This window comes from Phalacrocorax carbo, chromosome 7, assembly GCF_963921805.1.
Source record: "Phalacrocorax carbo chromosome 7, bPhaCar2.1, whole genome shotgun sequence".
In the NCBI taxonomy this organism is placed as follows: domain Eukaryota; kingdom Metazoa; phylum Chordata; class Aves; order Suliformes; family Phalacrocoracidae; genus Phalacrocorax; species Phalacrocorax carbo.
This window is the reverse complement of record NC_087519.1, coordinates 50960796-50975725: the sequence shown is the minus strand read 5'-3', so window position 1 is coordinate 50975725 and position 14930 is coordinate 50960796. Positions and strand designations below refer to the sequence as shown.

General features: G+C 47.6%; 1 protein-coding gene across 5 annotated transcripts in view; it reads left to right on the top strand.

The window, feature by feature from the left end:
- TNIK (TRAF2 and NCK interacting kinase) overlaps positions 1–14930 on the top strand; it is a 165698-nt gene that overhangs the window by 92819 nt on the left and 57949 nt on the right. For all 5 annotated transcript variants that reach the window (XM_064457987.1, XM_064457989.1, XM_064457991.1 and 2 more), the window contains exons 4-7: positions 121–246; positions 8471–8581; positions 10677–10767; positions 12118–12248. In XM_064457987.1, coding sequence (XP_064314057.1) covers positions 121–246; positions 8471–8581; positions 10677–10767; positions 12118–12248 — 459 coding nt within the window. The remainder of the gene's footprint in view (positions 1–120; positions 247–8470; positions 8582–10676; positions 10768–12117; positions 12249–14930) is intronic.

Genomic DNA, 14930 nt, shown 5'->3' with positions numbered 1-14930 from the left:
GGCGAGGCCTGTCAGAAATGGGGCGTGTGGAAGTTCACCCATGTACGAAGGGAAATGGGAGCCTGTGAAGTGCAGTCTCTTAGTGTCTCTGGTTTTGTTTTTCTTTTCACCTCATCCCAGGATGAAGAGGAAGAGATCAAACAAGAAATTAACATGCTGAAGAAGTATTCTCACCACCGAAATATCGCTACGTATTATGGTGCTTTTATTAAAAAGAACCCCCCAGGAATGGATGATCAGCTCTGGGTAAGTTGCTTTCTTTTCCATAAATTAACTGGGGTTTGACACAAATGATTTACTCTGTGTTGTCCTCTTACCACCACCTCTGTCACACAAAAAGCCTTATTTTGAATCTGTCTTTTTCAAAGCCATGGCTTTGAAAAGGCTCCTCCTGCGCTGCGAAATGCTCCTCCGTTTTGCCATAAAATCTTTGCAGACTGTTGATAAAACCATTTTTATCCTGAATTGTCATTAACGTCTTTGTTACAATATTCAATTGAAAATTATTCTGTCCTTTGAAAATAAATGCATCAAAAAAAAAAAAAACAACAGTTGGAGGGAGCCGGGAGCGTTGCTGGGAAGATGGAGGCTGGGCGTGGGATGCTGGGCGCGCGTGATTCCTGCCAGCTCTCGGCGCTGCTTCTTGTGCTTAATGCTTCACAGAGCCGGTGCAGGCAAATAAAGAGGAGGGGGACGGTGAAGGGCAGGCAGGAAGGTCTGTGGCTGTTCAGCCGTTTCGGTGAAGATCGCTTCATCTTGCTGAAGGGCTGCAAGCTGCTTTGCCTCTCCATAAATCCTCGCCTGCCTCCTCCCGCTGCTTCCCTTGTCAGTGGCCTCTCGGTTATTAATTCAGCATTCCCAGACCACGGAGAATAGTGTTTAAATCCACTGTCTATCTCCAGAGACAGCCAGAGCGTTGGAGCCCACCTCCTCGCTGGCAGCTGGTGCTCACGGGCGCCGGGCAGGGCAGCAGACACCATGGGTCGGGGCTGTGGGCGCTGCCCTAAGCGGGGTGAAAAATTAAAGTTACTGGGCTGTATTCTGAGCTCGGCTGTGCTGATCTAAGCCTGTGGAGCAACAGCCTGCAGCGCCCGTGGGCGCCTGACCAGCAGTTTGAGACCCTGCTTTTGTTAGGGCAATGTTGAAGACAAGGCTACATTTGAGTTGTCTTAAATATAACGACTTGGATGCTGTCCTGTGATCTAAATAGCATTTTATTACAATCTTGTAAATCCAGTCAGTTCTGGGTTATCCACAGGTGGTTTCCAGTGTATTTCTGTGCCTAGATTAGGCTAGAGCCTAATTTTTCAGGGGTAACATCCGTGTTTCAGCTGGGAGACCATGGAGATGCTGAAGAGCAGCAGAACATCCTTTACTTTCTGTATAATCTAGGCTTTATTTTAGCAAAAGGTTCAGTGGCTTCAGCTGTTTGCCCCCATGTCCTCATGCCAGAGCGTTCGGGGGGTTGTGGGAACCGGGGGGCTTCAGAGGACATTCCGCCTGGGACAGAAATGGAGCTGACGGGCTTCTGTGCTGCTTTGCTACCTGAGGCTTTGTGGTACACTGAATTATTGGGAAGACTTCGGGGCTTGGGCTCCAGGGGCTTTTCTTACTTGGGTGTTGGGGTTATTTCTGGTAAGAACTTTTAAAAAAACATGTTCTTTGCAGCTGGCCAGGGATTCAGCGAGGAGAAAGCTGTCAAGCTGAGAAATGCCTTTTCATCCCATGAAATTCCATTTGGCTTGAGCTGGTTTTTAATCTGGTTTTTTTTTTTTAAAAAAAAAGTAAAATAGAAAACCAACCCACATCATTTTCCCTTGTGCTGCTGGAGTGCCTGGGGTGGGGAAAAAAGCCCCACCAACTGTGTGCCAAAGCCTTCCCCGGAGCTGGGCTCTGCCCAGTGCCTTTATGCTGCTTGGGTCTGGGGTTACCACGGAACGGCCAGGGAAGAGAGGTTTTTCTTCCTTCTTCTAGCCGCAGTGCACAGAGTTATTGGCATATACAAGTGTTAATGAAATAATGGTTTTGAAATAATTTGCCCATCCAGAACAGCCCAAGCTTCCAAAAAGAAAAACTCAGTAGAAAACTCCTTGGATTAAGAGAGGCTCTTTCATCAAGCCCCATCATCATGAAATAGCAGAGGATGCTGTACGTGCTGTATCGCCTTCGTCAGGAGAACCCGGGCTTCCCCCCGGCGGGTCACCCAGCCGTGCAAGGGCGTTCGTCACCCAGCCGGGCTGCTTGTCTCTTGGCCCCCGGGAGAGGCAGGCTAGGTAATCTAAATTCTCTTCCAGACCAGCTACCTCTCCTCTCAATTTTGGGGCCTTTCTCACGGGGTAGTGAAAAATAATTGTTGCAAAAGCTGCTTTCCTTGCACTGAAGAGTGCTGGGGTGTGAGGTTTCTTTAAGTCTATGCCCATTGCTGGGGCTGGTGGAGGTATTCACAGGAAAGCGGAGGAGAGGTGTGCTGGTGTCGCTGTGTTAAATAGCTGCTGTTTCAGGATCTGATTGAATTAGGACTTGCACGAACTCTATCAGTCTTGCTGTGCAGATAAAGGCTTGTTTATTTTTCATTGGCCCTTTGTTGAAATAAAACGGTTTCTGATAATGCCCAAGTAATTCTTTTTATCGACGTTCAGGAGGCTGATACGGAAATAAAAAACAGGGAGCTCTTTCAGTGGAGATTAAGATCTCTCGGGAACGCGGCAGGCTTCTGACATGAAGTATTGTCATCATTTCTGCCGCGGTGATGAGCAGGTCTGTCGGTGCCGCTGCTCCATTCGATAGCAGCCACTCGCCCTGAAAGGCGAGCTTTACTAAACAAGTGAGTTTCCCTGAAATTTAAGAGCTGCATGGAGGATATTTTAGCGGATGACAATGGAGATGTGCATCACAAGTCGTATACATTAGGAAAAAAATGGAAGTAAAAGTCATAGGGGCAACCTTTATGGAACATGTAAAAAATATATTAAAAATAGGAGGTAGGCTTATTCCTGTGTTGGATAAAGTGTTGCTTTCTGGGGGTGCTGTGATGCTTTGGGAGGGATTGCACCCATCTTCAACTGAGACAAGGGAGTCCTGGCCAGGGGAGCCTGTGGTGCAAGGGGGCAAAGAGAGGGTGGGCTGCAGAAGCTGGGGAAATGACCCAGCGGACAGTGAGGACCCAGTTAATCAGTTAACTGCTGCTTCTCAGAGTTAAACTGCTTTAAATTCCCCTCGCACATCTCGGATCTAAGGTCTGGGCTGCCAGGCTGTGTGTAACTCGGTGGGCGGGGGGGCATGTTTTGAGATTTTGGGTTTTGTTTTTTTTTGTTTTTTGCTGTGGAAGATGGGGCATTCATCAGGAAGTGTGAACTTGCTGGGGGAAGTGACCCCCATCCCAAAGAACCCCCTCGCCAGCACGTCGCCTGCCCCGATGGCTGCTGGAAATCGCAGGCTCTCTGCCTCGCTCCCATACATTAACACACCGTATACATCCGCAGGGCAATAGGGATGCTGCTGTGCTGGATCTTTGTCACCTGCCCTTGCCCTCCACGGCGCACTGAAGCCGTTACCAGAGAAGCCCCGCGATGCGTGGGCAGCGGTGGTGGGCAGAGGGGGGTTTGCGGAGCGTGGGGGCTGAGCGGCGGCTGGCGGCAGCCCGGGGGGGAGCCCGCACTGGGGTCCCGGGGGGCCAGACGATGACTGCCGTGGCATCCCTGCCTGCGCCCGGAGCTGCGTCTGGCATGAAGGGATGGGAAATTGCTAACAGGCAGGTTGCCAAATACCTGCTCGTGGTGAGCACGGACAGGGACCCCGCTGGGACAGAGCTGGTGGGGGGGCCTTTGGAGCATCCTCCACACCGGGTAATCTGGGGCAGTTTTATAAAGAAGGAATTAGGATGATTTAGGGCCAGAGGTTACGCGAGGATGGCACCGCTGCAGCCGTGCAGCACTCGGGGCTGTTGCTATGTAGTTGTAATGTGTTTTTTCGCTGCGTTGAGCTGCAGGGGCCCATTGAATCACTGCAGGGCGGTACGAACGGAGTCACACCAGGGATCTGCAGAGCGAAAATGGGGGCAGCGAGGCTCCACGAGCCATCGAAATGCTGGGTTATACCTGTGCAGCTCGGAGCAGGTTTGCTCTTAATCTGCTTATAGGCAGTGAAGAATATTTTTGTGCAGTTGCTGATACCTCACGTCACAGGAATGAAAGCATTAAACATTTGAGAGGGGACAGTTTTTAGTTGAGCTGTGATTTTCTCTAGTCCCTGCAGTCCCGGGGAGGGGGGGGGAACGAGGCTGCTCCTCCAGCCCCCGACCGAAAGTCCGGGGTTAGCAGAGGCTTTCTGCTGCTGTCTGGCTGACTAAGCCAACACTCTTTCATTCTCACTCCTCTTCAAAGTGATGTCAGTGCTGTAAACACTGCAAGGCTGTGAGCTCAGCTCCTTTCGCTGCCGTCCCTAAGCCCAAAGCTTTCAGCCTGCTCAGGATCGGTGGTGGCAGCTGCCCACCGGCTCCGAGGGAGCAGGAATGGCTGGGCTGGCCTCAAAGTGCAGGGAGGTGCGGGCAGGGCACAGCCAGGCGAGTCATTTATTTATGAATATGTGCAAGATGCTGCCATCGGAGAGGGGAGAGCGGAGCAGCTCTGGCCCCGCTGGTCCCACCCAGGTGTCCTGCTGCAGCATCACAGCTTCTCCCGCTGTAGCACTGACACAGGCAATTAAAACTTGCTTACCTTGCTATGGAACATTTCAGTCATTGTTTAATACCAATTTGATCAATATTTCTGTTTCTGGAATGTGTATCAGCTTTGCTGATCCACCAAGTCAAGGCCTCTTATTTTTTTAATGCTCCCTCACTGGCTGTGGGTGCCCTGATGCGTGTGATGAGGGACCCTTTCGCAAGGGAGCCAGGCTGTGGGGTGGGATGGGAGGCGTGGGTGGCCTGGGCATACGGGATTGCATTGCACCCCGGTTCTGTTTACACACGCGGCAGGAAGAAGGATTTCCAGCAGCATTTAGCCTGGGGGTGTTGTGTGCTTGGTTACTGTAAAAGAGCAGTCAGATTGATTGTGGGGTGAGGAATGGGAACACAGAAGGATTTGGCTTGCAGAATAAAGGGGTTGGCTGATTTTGGGGGGTTCCTCTGGGCAAGCTGGAGTGGGGTTGGGTTGGGGTTTCTCTACTGGAAACGCCTCTACTGGGGTTTCGCTGCTGGAGACGCTCAGGTTTGAGCCCTTCCAGGTAATGTACAGTGGCAATGGTCTTGTTGGCCATTCCCCAACTGGGGAAGGTGGTGATTGATCTGAAAGCTGGAAAAGGCTCTTTAAACGAAAAATTTCTGAGACAGCAGGACACAGAGATTTACAGCTGCTGCTTCTGAATTTGCCTTGCTTGTGAAGTTTGCTGTCACTCTGATAGGAAGAGCTGAGTAAATGCTAAATGAACTGTATTTAAAAATACTTCCTCAATAAATGGCCTCGCAAATTAAATTTCAGAAGAGGATCTTACTTTCAGCCCATCTTGATGATAATTTTAATTATGGTTAATAAAACCTCAATCTGCATTTAAAGTTTATTGTCTTACCCCATCATGACTTCATCCTTCAACACTGGCAACGATGCAAGCGTGCGCAGGGCAAAGCACTCACCTAGAGTGACGGTATCTTAGTATAAGTGCCATTTGAAGCCTTTCCTGAGGATACTAAGCTCTGTCCTAAAATCAGCTGGAACTTTTGTTCCCTTTTCTCTTCTCCTGGAAGGCTGTTTGTTGGTTTCCAACCTAAATACACCCATAGGGTGTTGATATTATGCCAGTATCTACCTTGCTCTTCTCCCCCTCTGGTGCTTACCTGTCCATACTGTTGACAGCATATGTTCATACCCCACAGCCATCAATCCCCTGGCTGGCTGAAGAAACCCTCAGATCCTCTGAGAAGCCCTGCTCATGTTCCTGTACCTCCTCTGGTGTGTGTTTCTCGTTCCTGGGCTCTGGCCCAGCAGGACAGGCAGTGCTGTGGGTGAGGTCTCACCTGGCCTGTTGGTGTGACTCCTTAGCCATCATCTGTTTCTCCTCTCTTTGGAGGCTGCATTGTGCGAGCTGTCGTTGGGGCTTCTGTAGGATCCTTCCATCTGCAGATCAAAGGGGATCGCAGTGCCGCTCTGCTCCGCAGCGGCGTGCTGCCAGCTTTCCTCCCGTTCCATCCAAACCTTCTGGAAACGGTGTTTTTTCACGCCAGGTGTCCATCAGCTCTCCGCTGTGGACAGGGATACTCGGGCCGCCTTGTCACCTTTCTGCTGCTCATCATCTTGGAGAACTCGTGGCAGAGCTTTCGGGAGGTGCCTTACTGTTAGCAGCACGTGCGTGCTGCTGAGCCCCCTTGGCCCCTGCCCAGCTGAACCTGGAGGCTGCTGGTAATGCCAGAGATCCGCGGGTGCTGGATATTTTCCTATGGACGTTACAGGACTGTGCGGCTCTTAAAAAAACAAGTTGGAAACATTCCCCATGGGAGTTTCTCTTTCCCTCTGATTTTTTTTTTTTTTTTTTTTTAATCTCCAGGAGATTTCACAATTATGGGTTTGGCACACATCAGCAGGTGGCCGTGTTACTCACCTCCTCGTGGAGAATTAATCTTTGCTCTGTGGAAATTCAAGGACAGGATAGAGGACCGAGTGAACTGCCGGCTCCATAAAGATAATCTGGCAAATTAATGGATGCACTGTGTACTTTTAAGGGATTACTTCCATCTTCTTTTAAGCATTGTGCTTGCTCTACATAAGATAGCATGCCATCTCTCTTTCTCCAGCTCCAAGCCCTGGAGAGGGCCTGTGGGTGAATTTCCATGGAAGGGGACTGGAGAGGGTCAGCCTTTTGGGTTGGAAAGTGTTTGTGGCTGGGTCAGCTCTCCAGGGTTTTCCCTTCCGTGCTTGCTGCTGTGATATCCCAGACATGCCTTTAATCAGAAACACGTGCAGACACTTACACGTGTCGATCGTCCAAAGGGAGGAGAGGGAGGAAGAGCGAGTTTGAAACCAGTTGTTCTGTTATTCCCCAGTGGGTGAGCAATGAGTAACCCAAGACTTAGGCCGTGTCCCAGTGACCCAGCTGGGTTGCTGGTCTGCTGTTGGAGTGGAAGAGCTGCAAGCGCTGCCACAGCGTTCCTTGCCTTTGCACAGGACAGACTGTGAAACCAGTTTCCTGACTTAACAGGGACATACAAAGAATTCTTTCAGCTGTCAGTTTAGGAAGAGAAGACAAACTTAATATCAAAACTAAAGCTAGGATTATGGTCAAAGCCAACTAAGGTATAGTCTTGCTCAAGCATTTTATTTAACCTGAAGGTTTATAGCAGTACTCTGGATTTTATGATCGTTTATTTATGATAGTCTTTTAAATCACTGTGTTTGAGCAATTTGGTTAGAGGTAACCCTTCTGCTGTTTCCTTCTCCTCTTGGCCCATGCTTTTAATAAAGTGATGTCACTTGCTTGGAGAATATTAAATGCCATGTAAGCTTCACGTGATAAGAAACTTTAAATAGGTACGTTGAAGAATCTGGCAAGGTATGACTTGTAAGAGAATATCTTTTAGTAGCAAGCCAATCTAATTGGAAAACATGGTTTCATGTCTGAGAGAAACACTTCTACAGGTCTTGGAGGAGGCCTGTTGCATGTGCAGGTTGTGCTCGCTTTCTGGAGCATGCTGATGGCTCCTGCACGCCCCGGGGATCCGCGATGTCCCTGGGAGCAGACTCGCATCCCGTGCTATTTTTATAAGGTTTATTTCACAGTTGCTCAATGACAAGATTAGGTTTGGGCCCGGGTTAGATCATTGTACTTCTATATTTGATATGATGAAACTTTGTAAGTGGTGCAAGCAGTGGTGCTCTGTTTCATTTGAACCAACCCAAGGACTCCAGCTGCATGGCAAGCTTACCCTCAAGGAAGGTTTCCTGCTCAAAAGGTGTCAAAAGCAAAGACCTCCTGGTAAAAAAAAAATTGGAAGAGTATACCTGGTTTTTAAGGTTGTCTGAAGCTTTCAAATACCTGTCTCATGGTCTTCACATTTTCAGAGTTGAAGAACTTCTATGCAAGAGGTAGAGTTTTGCTTGTATCGCTATTGGTACTAAATATTGATACTAAACATTCATCGTAAGTATAAAGTAGAGTGTGAGGCGATGGGGTCTGAGATTTCAAGGTTTCCGATTTCCTCTGCTGATTTTCAGCACTGGACTGATTCCTGTCTCTTGTTCCCATCCTTCTGGAGAGGCACAAGCCTTTCAAGCCTTCCAGCCTTTTATTGTTTTCGTTTGTATAACAAAACCCACATGGATTAAAAGCTGATACGATCAAGACTACGTCCCGGTGGCTCTGCGTAGCACCGCGGTGGCCCTACCGCTGCGTTGCCAGCGTCGGGCTCCTACCCTGGAGCCAGGCAGCCCGGAGGATGCTGTCGGTGTCACTGCAGTAACTGCGGTTTTGTTCCGTTTGGCAGCTGGTGATGGAGTTCTGTGGCGCGGGCTCCGTCACCGACCTCATCAAGAACACGAAGGGGAACACCTTGAAGGAGGAGTGGATCGCCTACATTTGCAGGGAGATTTTACGGGTATGTGACCAGGGGGACCTAAATGTCCCCCCGACTCGGTGCTCGGGGGACAAGTTTGGCTCTGCAGGCTTCGTGGCTGCTGCGCTGCCGTGGGCTGGAGCCTCTTCAGTGCCGGTGGGCATGAATGATTCATGTGCTTGTATGATGCATAATAAATAAGCCCCATTTAATGCCCTTTAGGTCTGTTAGTTCCCTGACTTTTAACCCTCTTTCTCCTTCAACAAAAATATAATTTCCTTTAGTGTTAATAGGGCAAAGATTTACTTACATTAGAATTATATTTTCAATTAACAGAAGGGTGAGGACTAAGAAGGTTGGTGGAAAGAATCTTCATGATTAAAAAGCACCCCTGGTTTTATTAAATCCACATCTCTGGCTTTAATGAGGATGCTGCAGCTTTTATACCCACAAGATAAATGTTTGACTGGAATGCTTTAAAATGGGCTGCGCCAGATTTCACGTACTGGGGGATGGCAGCTTCAGCAAAGGCTTGCTTGCCTTTTGCACAGCTGAGGTCAGACGATGTGATCATCATGGTTGCTTTGACATTAAAATCTATCACTCCGTGAACCGAGATTTTGTTCAGGAGAAAACAGGAAAAAATGGGCGCATGAAGGAAAACTGTAAAAAAGCCATTCAAAGAAAACAAGGCAAAATGAATACTCCAAAAGGCCGTGTCTGACACTGCTGCTGAGGCTGCTGCGGGTGTCCGGGGTGACCCAGCACTTCTCTGTTGTCCCTGAATGCTACCGTCTGCATCAGCACGATGTGCAGAAGACGCTGGCGCTGTAGCTAATCAGTTGTTGTCCGGACGCTGCTTTCAGTGCCAGGAAACCACACTTACACGGGCTTATTTTAAATGTCTGAGCTCTGTGAGCCTACTCCTTAAAATAGACCCTGGCAGTGAGTCAGAACCCAGCCACTGACTCATGTCCCAGGGCCACCATCGTGTGACATCGCTCGCGTTTTGGCCGCGCGTTGGGGCGGTTGGTTGGTGACCTCCACAGGGTTTCAGGTGATGAAAGGCTCCCACCTTTCGTGCTGCAGAAGGTGGCTTGCTTGTGGTTCAGACGTTGAGGACCAGTTGTAATTCTAACAGGAGGCTCGATCCTGCGCTGTTAAAGGATTTATTTTTTTTAAATTCACTGACATTTTTGCTTTGCCTCCAGTGCACAAAGGTGCCTCTAACTGGGTATAGCATGGCTAAAAAAGGGCTCGCCGACAGATATGCTCTATTCCACAGTGTTGGCCCAAGGTAACACGTGTAAAATGACTAACAACTACTAGCAGTGAGAGCAGAAATTCTTTTCTTCCTCAAATATGAATACTTGATGTGAAATGTAAACCTAAAACGAGATCAGTTTTTAAGTAATCCATAGTTTTACTAAGCTGGCAATATGGCAGGCAGTAACATCTACGTTACTTTGAAACTGAAATAATAAGTGAATGAAATAAAAATGTAGGTTACAAAAAGAAATTAATAAGCTAATCAAAAAGTGCAACAGAAAAGCTACTTTACCTTTAGCCTTTGAGACAGGCTTTTAATTTGAGCTATATCTCCATTAGGGATATGTGCAGCTTGTAGTAGTTGTATTTGCATGGTGGCTTTTTTAATACAAGCTCATCAGTGTGTTGAAGTCAGGTTCATTAGACCGATACGAGAACTGTTTTCTTCAATTTCTGGATGATGGAAATATAGAAAGGAGACAAAACCATCCTATTGTTTCTGCCACAGAAATGGCTCCCTAAGGCAAGGGAGCACACAGGGGAAAATATGTCTAGAGATACGGGAGAATTTGGGTTAATGTGGTTTCCTGCAGAAACTGAAAGGTTGGGTTTAATCCCGCGTCTCCTGCTATGGGGAGCACCCACTGCAGCACGTATAGCCCGTCGGCGGGCATCTGGCTTGCCAGGCAGGTCTTCCCAGCGTGTGACATAGGACAGTATTTTGAACACATGATAAACAAAAGCGTTCTCAGTTGCTTACCCCCAACTGTGAGTGTTTCATTTCTGGAGCGTAATTGGTTGAGGAGGAATGTCAGAAAATAACATGCTTTGAACTTGGATTTCTCTAACCTTTCTCTGAATTCTCTAGGGCTTGAGTCATCTACACCAGCACAAAGTAATTCATCGAGACATCAAGGGACAGAATGTATTGCTGACGGAAAATGCAGAAGTTAAACTAGGTAAGAGTGGGTTAGAGCTCTTGGAAACTGCAAGTGGGCTGGCTGGAGAGAAGCAGCAAGACTGACTTGTACATGACTTGGGGATGGATACCAAGAGCTACTCTGTGTTTTTTCTTGTGCCAATCTCAATAATGTGACCTTGGGCATTGAGCAAGTGCCGTGCAACAAACTGCCAACGGTTGATGGTCAAGTTCTGCGTGCAGAGATGTACTTGCAGTTGTCTTTCTGTTCAGACAGGCAGTTTGGGCAGCTCTGCCATCAAATACAGGTATAAACAATCAAGACCATTTTTTCCATGCCCCGAACTGAAAAGTGGCCTCTGTGCATCGCCAGCCATTATCAAAGGCTCTTTCCTCACACCTTCGTAGTAGTGTCCTACAGGAGCATAGTCCAGCCAACTTCGTGTCACATAATCCAGATTTTTTTTTCCAAGGCGACCTGTTGGAGAGAGATTAATTTGGAAGAACTACTCTGAATTTCATATGCGATGGTAGGCACCCTGGAGAAGACCAGGCATTCATGTGAAGATCGCCTGGGAGACAGCAGATCGGCAGACATGATGTGCTGATATCCTCAGTTGTCCAGCATCAATGTCATTAAGGCTGTCTTTGTGTATTTTAATTAATGCTAGTGATGACAGATCCCTTACACTGGTAAAGTGAGGCGCAAGCCTTGTTCTCCCATGTCCCTCCTCTCTCTTTACAGCAGAGTAAAATCCCAGCCTAACAGATGGCACCACCAGTTCGTTTGGCTTTATGCTGGTGAAGATTCCTCGCCAAGGGGAAATTCTCCAGGGCAAATCTCCAATCACCGTGTTGCGCAAAGTGAACTTAGTGGACCATAGAGTATTCTCTCATTGGTTTAATTTCATCAGTTTTTGCTTCATTTTGCAGCTTTCTGCTTGACATTTCCCTATGGGCCTTTGTCCTTGGCCCTTAGTTCCTTAAGTCTTTTGCATTTCTGCCATTTCCAGGAAGAATTTAGGTAGAAAAATGAGGCTTCTACCAATATTTGGCAGGCTTTAATTCAAATGAGAAAGCATAGAACAAAGGCTGCTGCTTATTCATGTTGCTAACCCTGTTTCTCATTAGTATGAGGAGCTGTGATTTCTTTTCATTGCCTCCTGGCACCGGGTTTCTTACAAAACCCGGACATCAGATGATCAGGTTTGTCCTTGACTGACCTCTGTTGGTCCCAGCAGAGATCAAACAGGAATGGCTCTGGCCCTGTCTTTCTCTCCTGGCTGTGCAGAGAAGCTGGTCTGGATGAATTTAATGTTTTACAGTCAACAGAAGAGTGGGTCAGGTTATCTCCGACCTGACGATGCCCTGTTGTCTCTCTGATCCACAGTGGATTTTGGTGTCAGCGCTCAGCTGGACAGAACGGTGGGCAGGAGAAACACCTTCATTGGAACGCCTTACTGGATGGCCCCCGAGGTCATTGCCTGCGATGAAAATCCCGATGCCACTTACGACTTCAAGGTACCTAAACGAGCATCTTCCTACTCTTTTATATGTCGTTACGGATGTGGTATGTGAAAAGTTTAGCACGTTCACAAATAACATAGGCAAGGAATTAAAGCAGCACTTAGCAGTGCTTGCCATGACAGCTGTGACCATAAACATCTGAAGAAGGTGCTCGGCATGAGCTCAGATTTTACGCCCCAGTACCATGAACTTGAGCACTCAGGAATTTAGTATATTCTTGCAGCTTTGCAGAATACGGTGACAGGCGACGACGTAATCCTGCTTTTTGGCTGTTGGATTTTGAAATGCCAATTCAGGGCTAACGTGAATCTTTGTTGTGCTGTTCACGTATCCAGATTTTCTCTGAAGAAGTCAGACCTTCCTACCTGCTACCCTGCTTTTCAGTGCTGCATGTTTAAATACTACAGTCAAACATGCTGTATTTGCTCTGTTTACTCTGGAGGGAAGTGAGGTCAGGTTTAGAAAGGGCAAAATCACATCATCTGGCCTGCAGGCTGGTATTCGCAGGGAGATCTGAAGGCTGCCACACAATCGGACGTTTGGGGGGCTGACCTACTTTTCACATGTCTCTCTTGCCTGTTTGAAGTTTATTTTTGGATCGGTGGCAGCCCAACATTGCTGCTGAGTTATAATGTGGCTCGGAGCCCCGTGCCACGCAGCAGGTCAGCAGGAGGGCTGTCAGTCCCACCTGCCCGTTCAACCTACACCGAGGTCCAATGTTTAAAGCAAGAAGAGCTGAATATATTTTATCCTGTTTCTGCCTTACGGCGCGTTTCTGGACGCACATCTGTAGAAATATCCCCTGGTTTTTGTCCCATGGTTTTTTGAAGCATCTAGAACTTGAATTTCTAGCTCCAAACCCCCTAAGGTGCACTGAGTGTGTCCAGAGAGCAGAGCAAGGGTGCGCCACGTGGGCTTTCGGGGGAGAAGCTGAGACATACATAAAGCTTGGCGCGCCTCTGTTCATGTGCACGCTGAGAGGTCGCTTTACAAGGCAATGTTTAAAAAGGACTTTGAGACCCTCTGGTGTGGAGCTAGGTGGCTGCTTCCTAACAGTAGGACGTTACAATACAAAACAACCCACCCTCGTGTTACAATTTGGGGTGCAGTTACCAATCACTCAGAGAAATTTTTGAGGGGTGAAGGATTTTAAGTAGCCAACCGATGTTTTGGTACTGCAGCTATCTGAGTGCATCAGTCAACTCTTGAACTGATGGTGTTCCAGGGAGAAGCTCCCCAGGCTGAGTTCAGTCTCCGGGTCACATAAATCGTTAATGATAAGGACATGAAGAAATAGTTTAATCTGCAATTACTTAATTCTCTTTGATTAACCAATTACAACAGGCGTTTCCTCAGCTCTGCTGATGGCTGCAGCCCACGCTAGCTGCTCTTGCTGCTTCTCCACTGACAGCTGCCTGGCTCTGACAGTGCAACGCTCTAGTTAATCACAGCTTTTTGTTATTATTTTCTTTAAAAAAACGACTGATATCTTCATAGGCTACTTTCTACCCACAGAAATCCCTGAGGTTTTTTCTCTTTCCAGAATAACTAGGGCGCTTAATATGCCATTGACTGACGCACGAGCGCCAGGACCAGAATCCCTCTATTGTCCCCGAGGATCAAACGCTTGTAGCGAGCCGGGCGTTTGCGTCTCTGAAGTTGGCATTGACCATTTTCCCTTGGCTGGGGGTATGAAACAGAAGGCTGATTTGCTGCCGACACACTCATTGCAGGGTGTTTTCGGAGCTCGTGGTGGTGCGGGAGCCGCCGGGCATTAGTCCGTACCCCAGATCACCTCCCTGCGCCTGATGCTCTTGCTTTGAAGTTCGGGGGACGGGGCATGTAAATTACTTTTTTTAAAGGGATGCAAATCAGATGCTCTCAGGTTTAGCCAACTGGCTTAAAAAATAGGGAATACAAAAGATGAGATTTATAGGGTGAAAAAAAGGAATCCTTGCAGGCTTAATCTGTTGGACAAAAAGCCTCTGATCTCACTGTTTTCCTAGCCAGAAAGAGGTGCCTGTGTAATCTATGGAAGGAGGCAGTAAATACCCCTTTGCAAAAATAAACCTCTTCAAAAAAGAACAAATAGAAAGCCCACATTGTTGAGGTTATTTATTGGTTTTTTCCCCCAGCCAGTCTTCCGTTTTTCTTTAGAGATATCTTGTCAATAAGCTTAGAATCAAAAAAAAAAGAGGAGGGGGAAGGAAGCTTGATTCCCTTCCCAAGTCAAGACAATGCAAATATATTAGCATGGCGTCTTTTTGCTGGGTGGACTGAAAAGCTTTTCAGACTCAAAAATAAAAACCACACACACAAAAAACCCCTGAATTCCAGATCATTATAAAATGTGTGCTTCCTGCTGAGTTCTTGCTTTCTCTGGGAGACTTAGAGGGGTGATAATCCCTTTCTATATTGCTCCAGCTTTAAGATCACTTGGCATCTTGCATATAATACTGGGCACCTCGATATGGAAAGACACACTAGGAATTTGGAAGGAGTTCAGCGGCAACCCAAAGGGAAGGGGTCATGTGTGCTGAATCATGTGGAAAGACTGCGATAATTAAGTATGCAGCAGAAATCCCAGCTGAACAGAAACAAAGAGTGGATGAGACTGTCCTGCAAAAGGGCTGGAAATAAGATTTGAGAGAATTTTTAAGCAGGTACAAAGCTGTG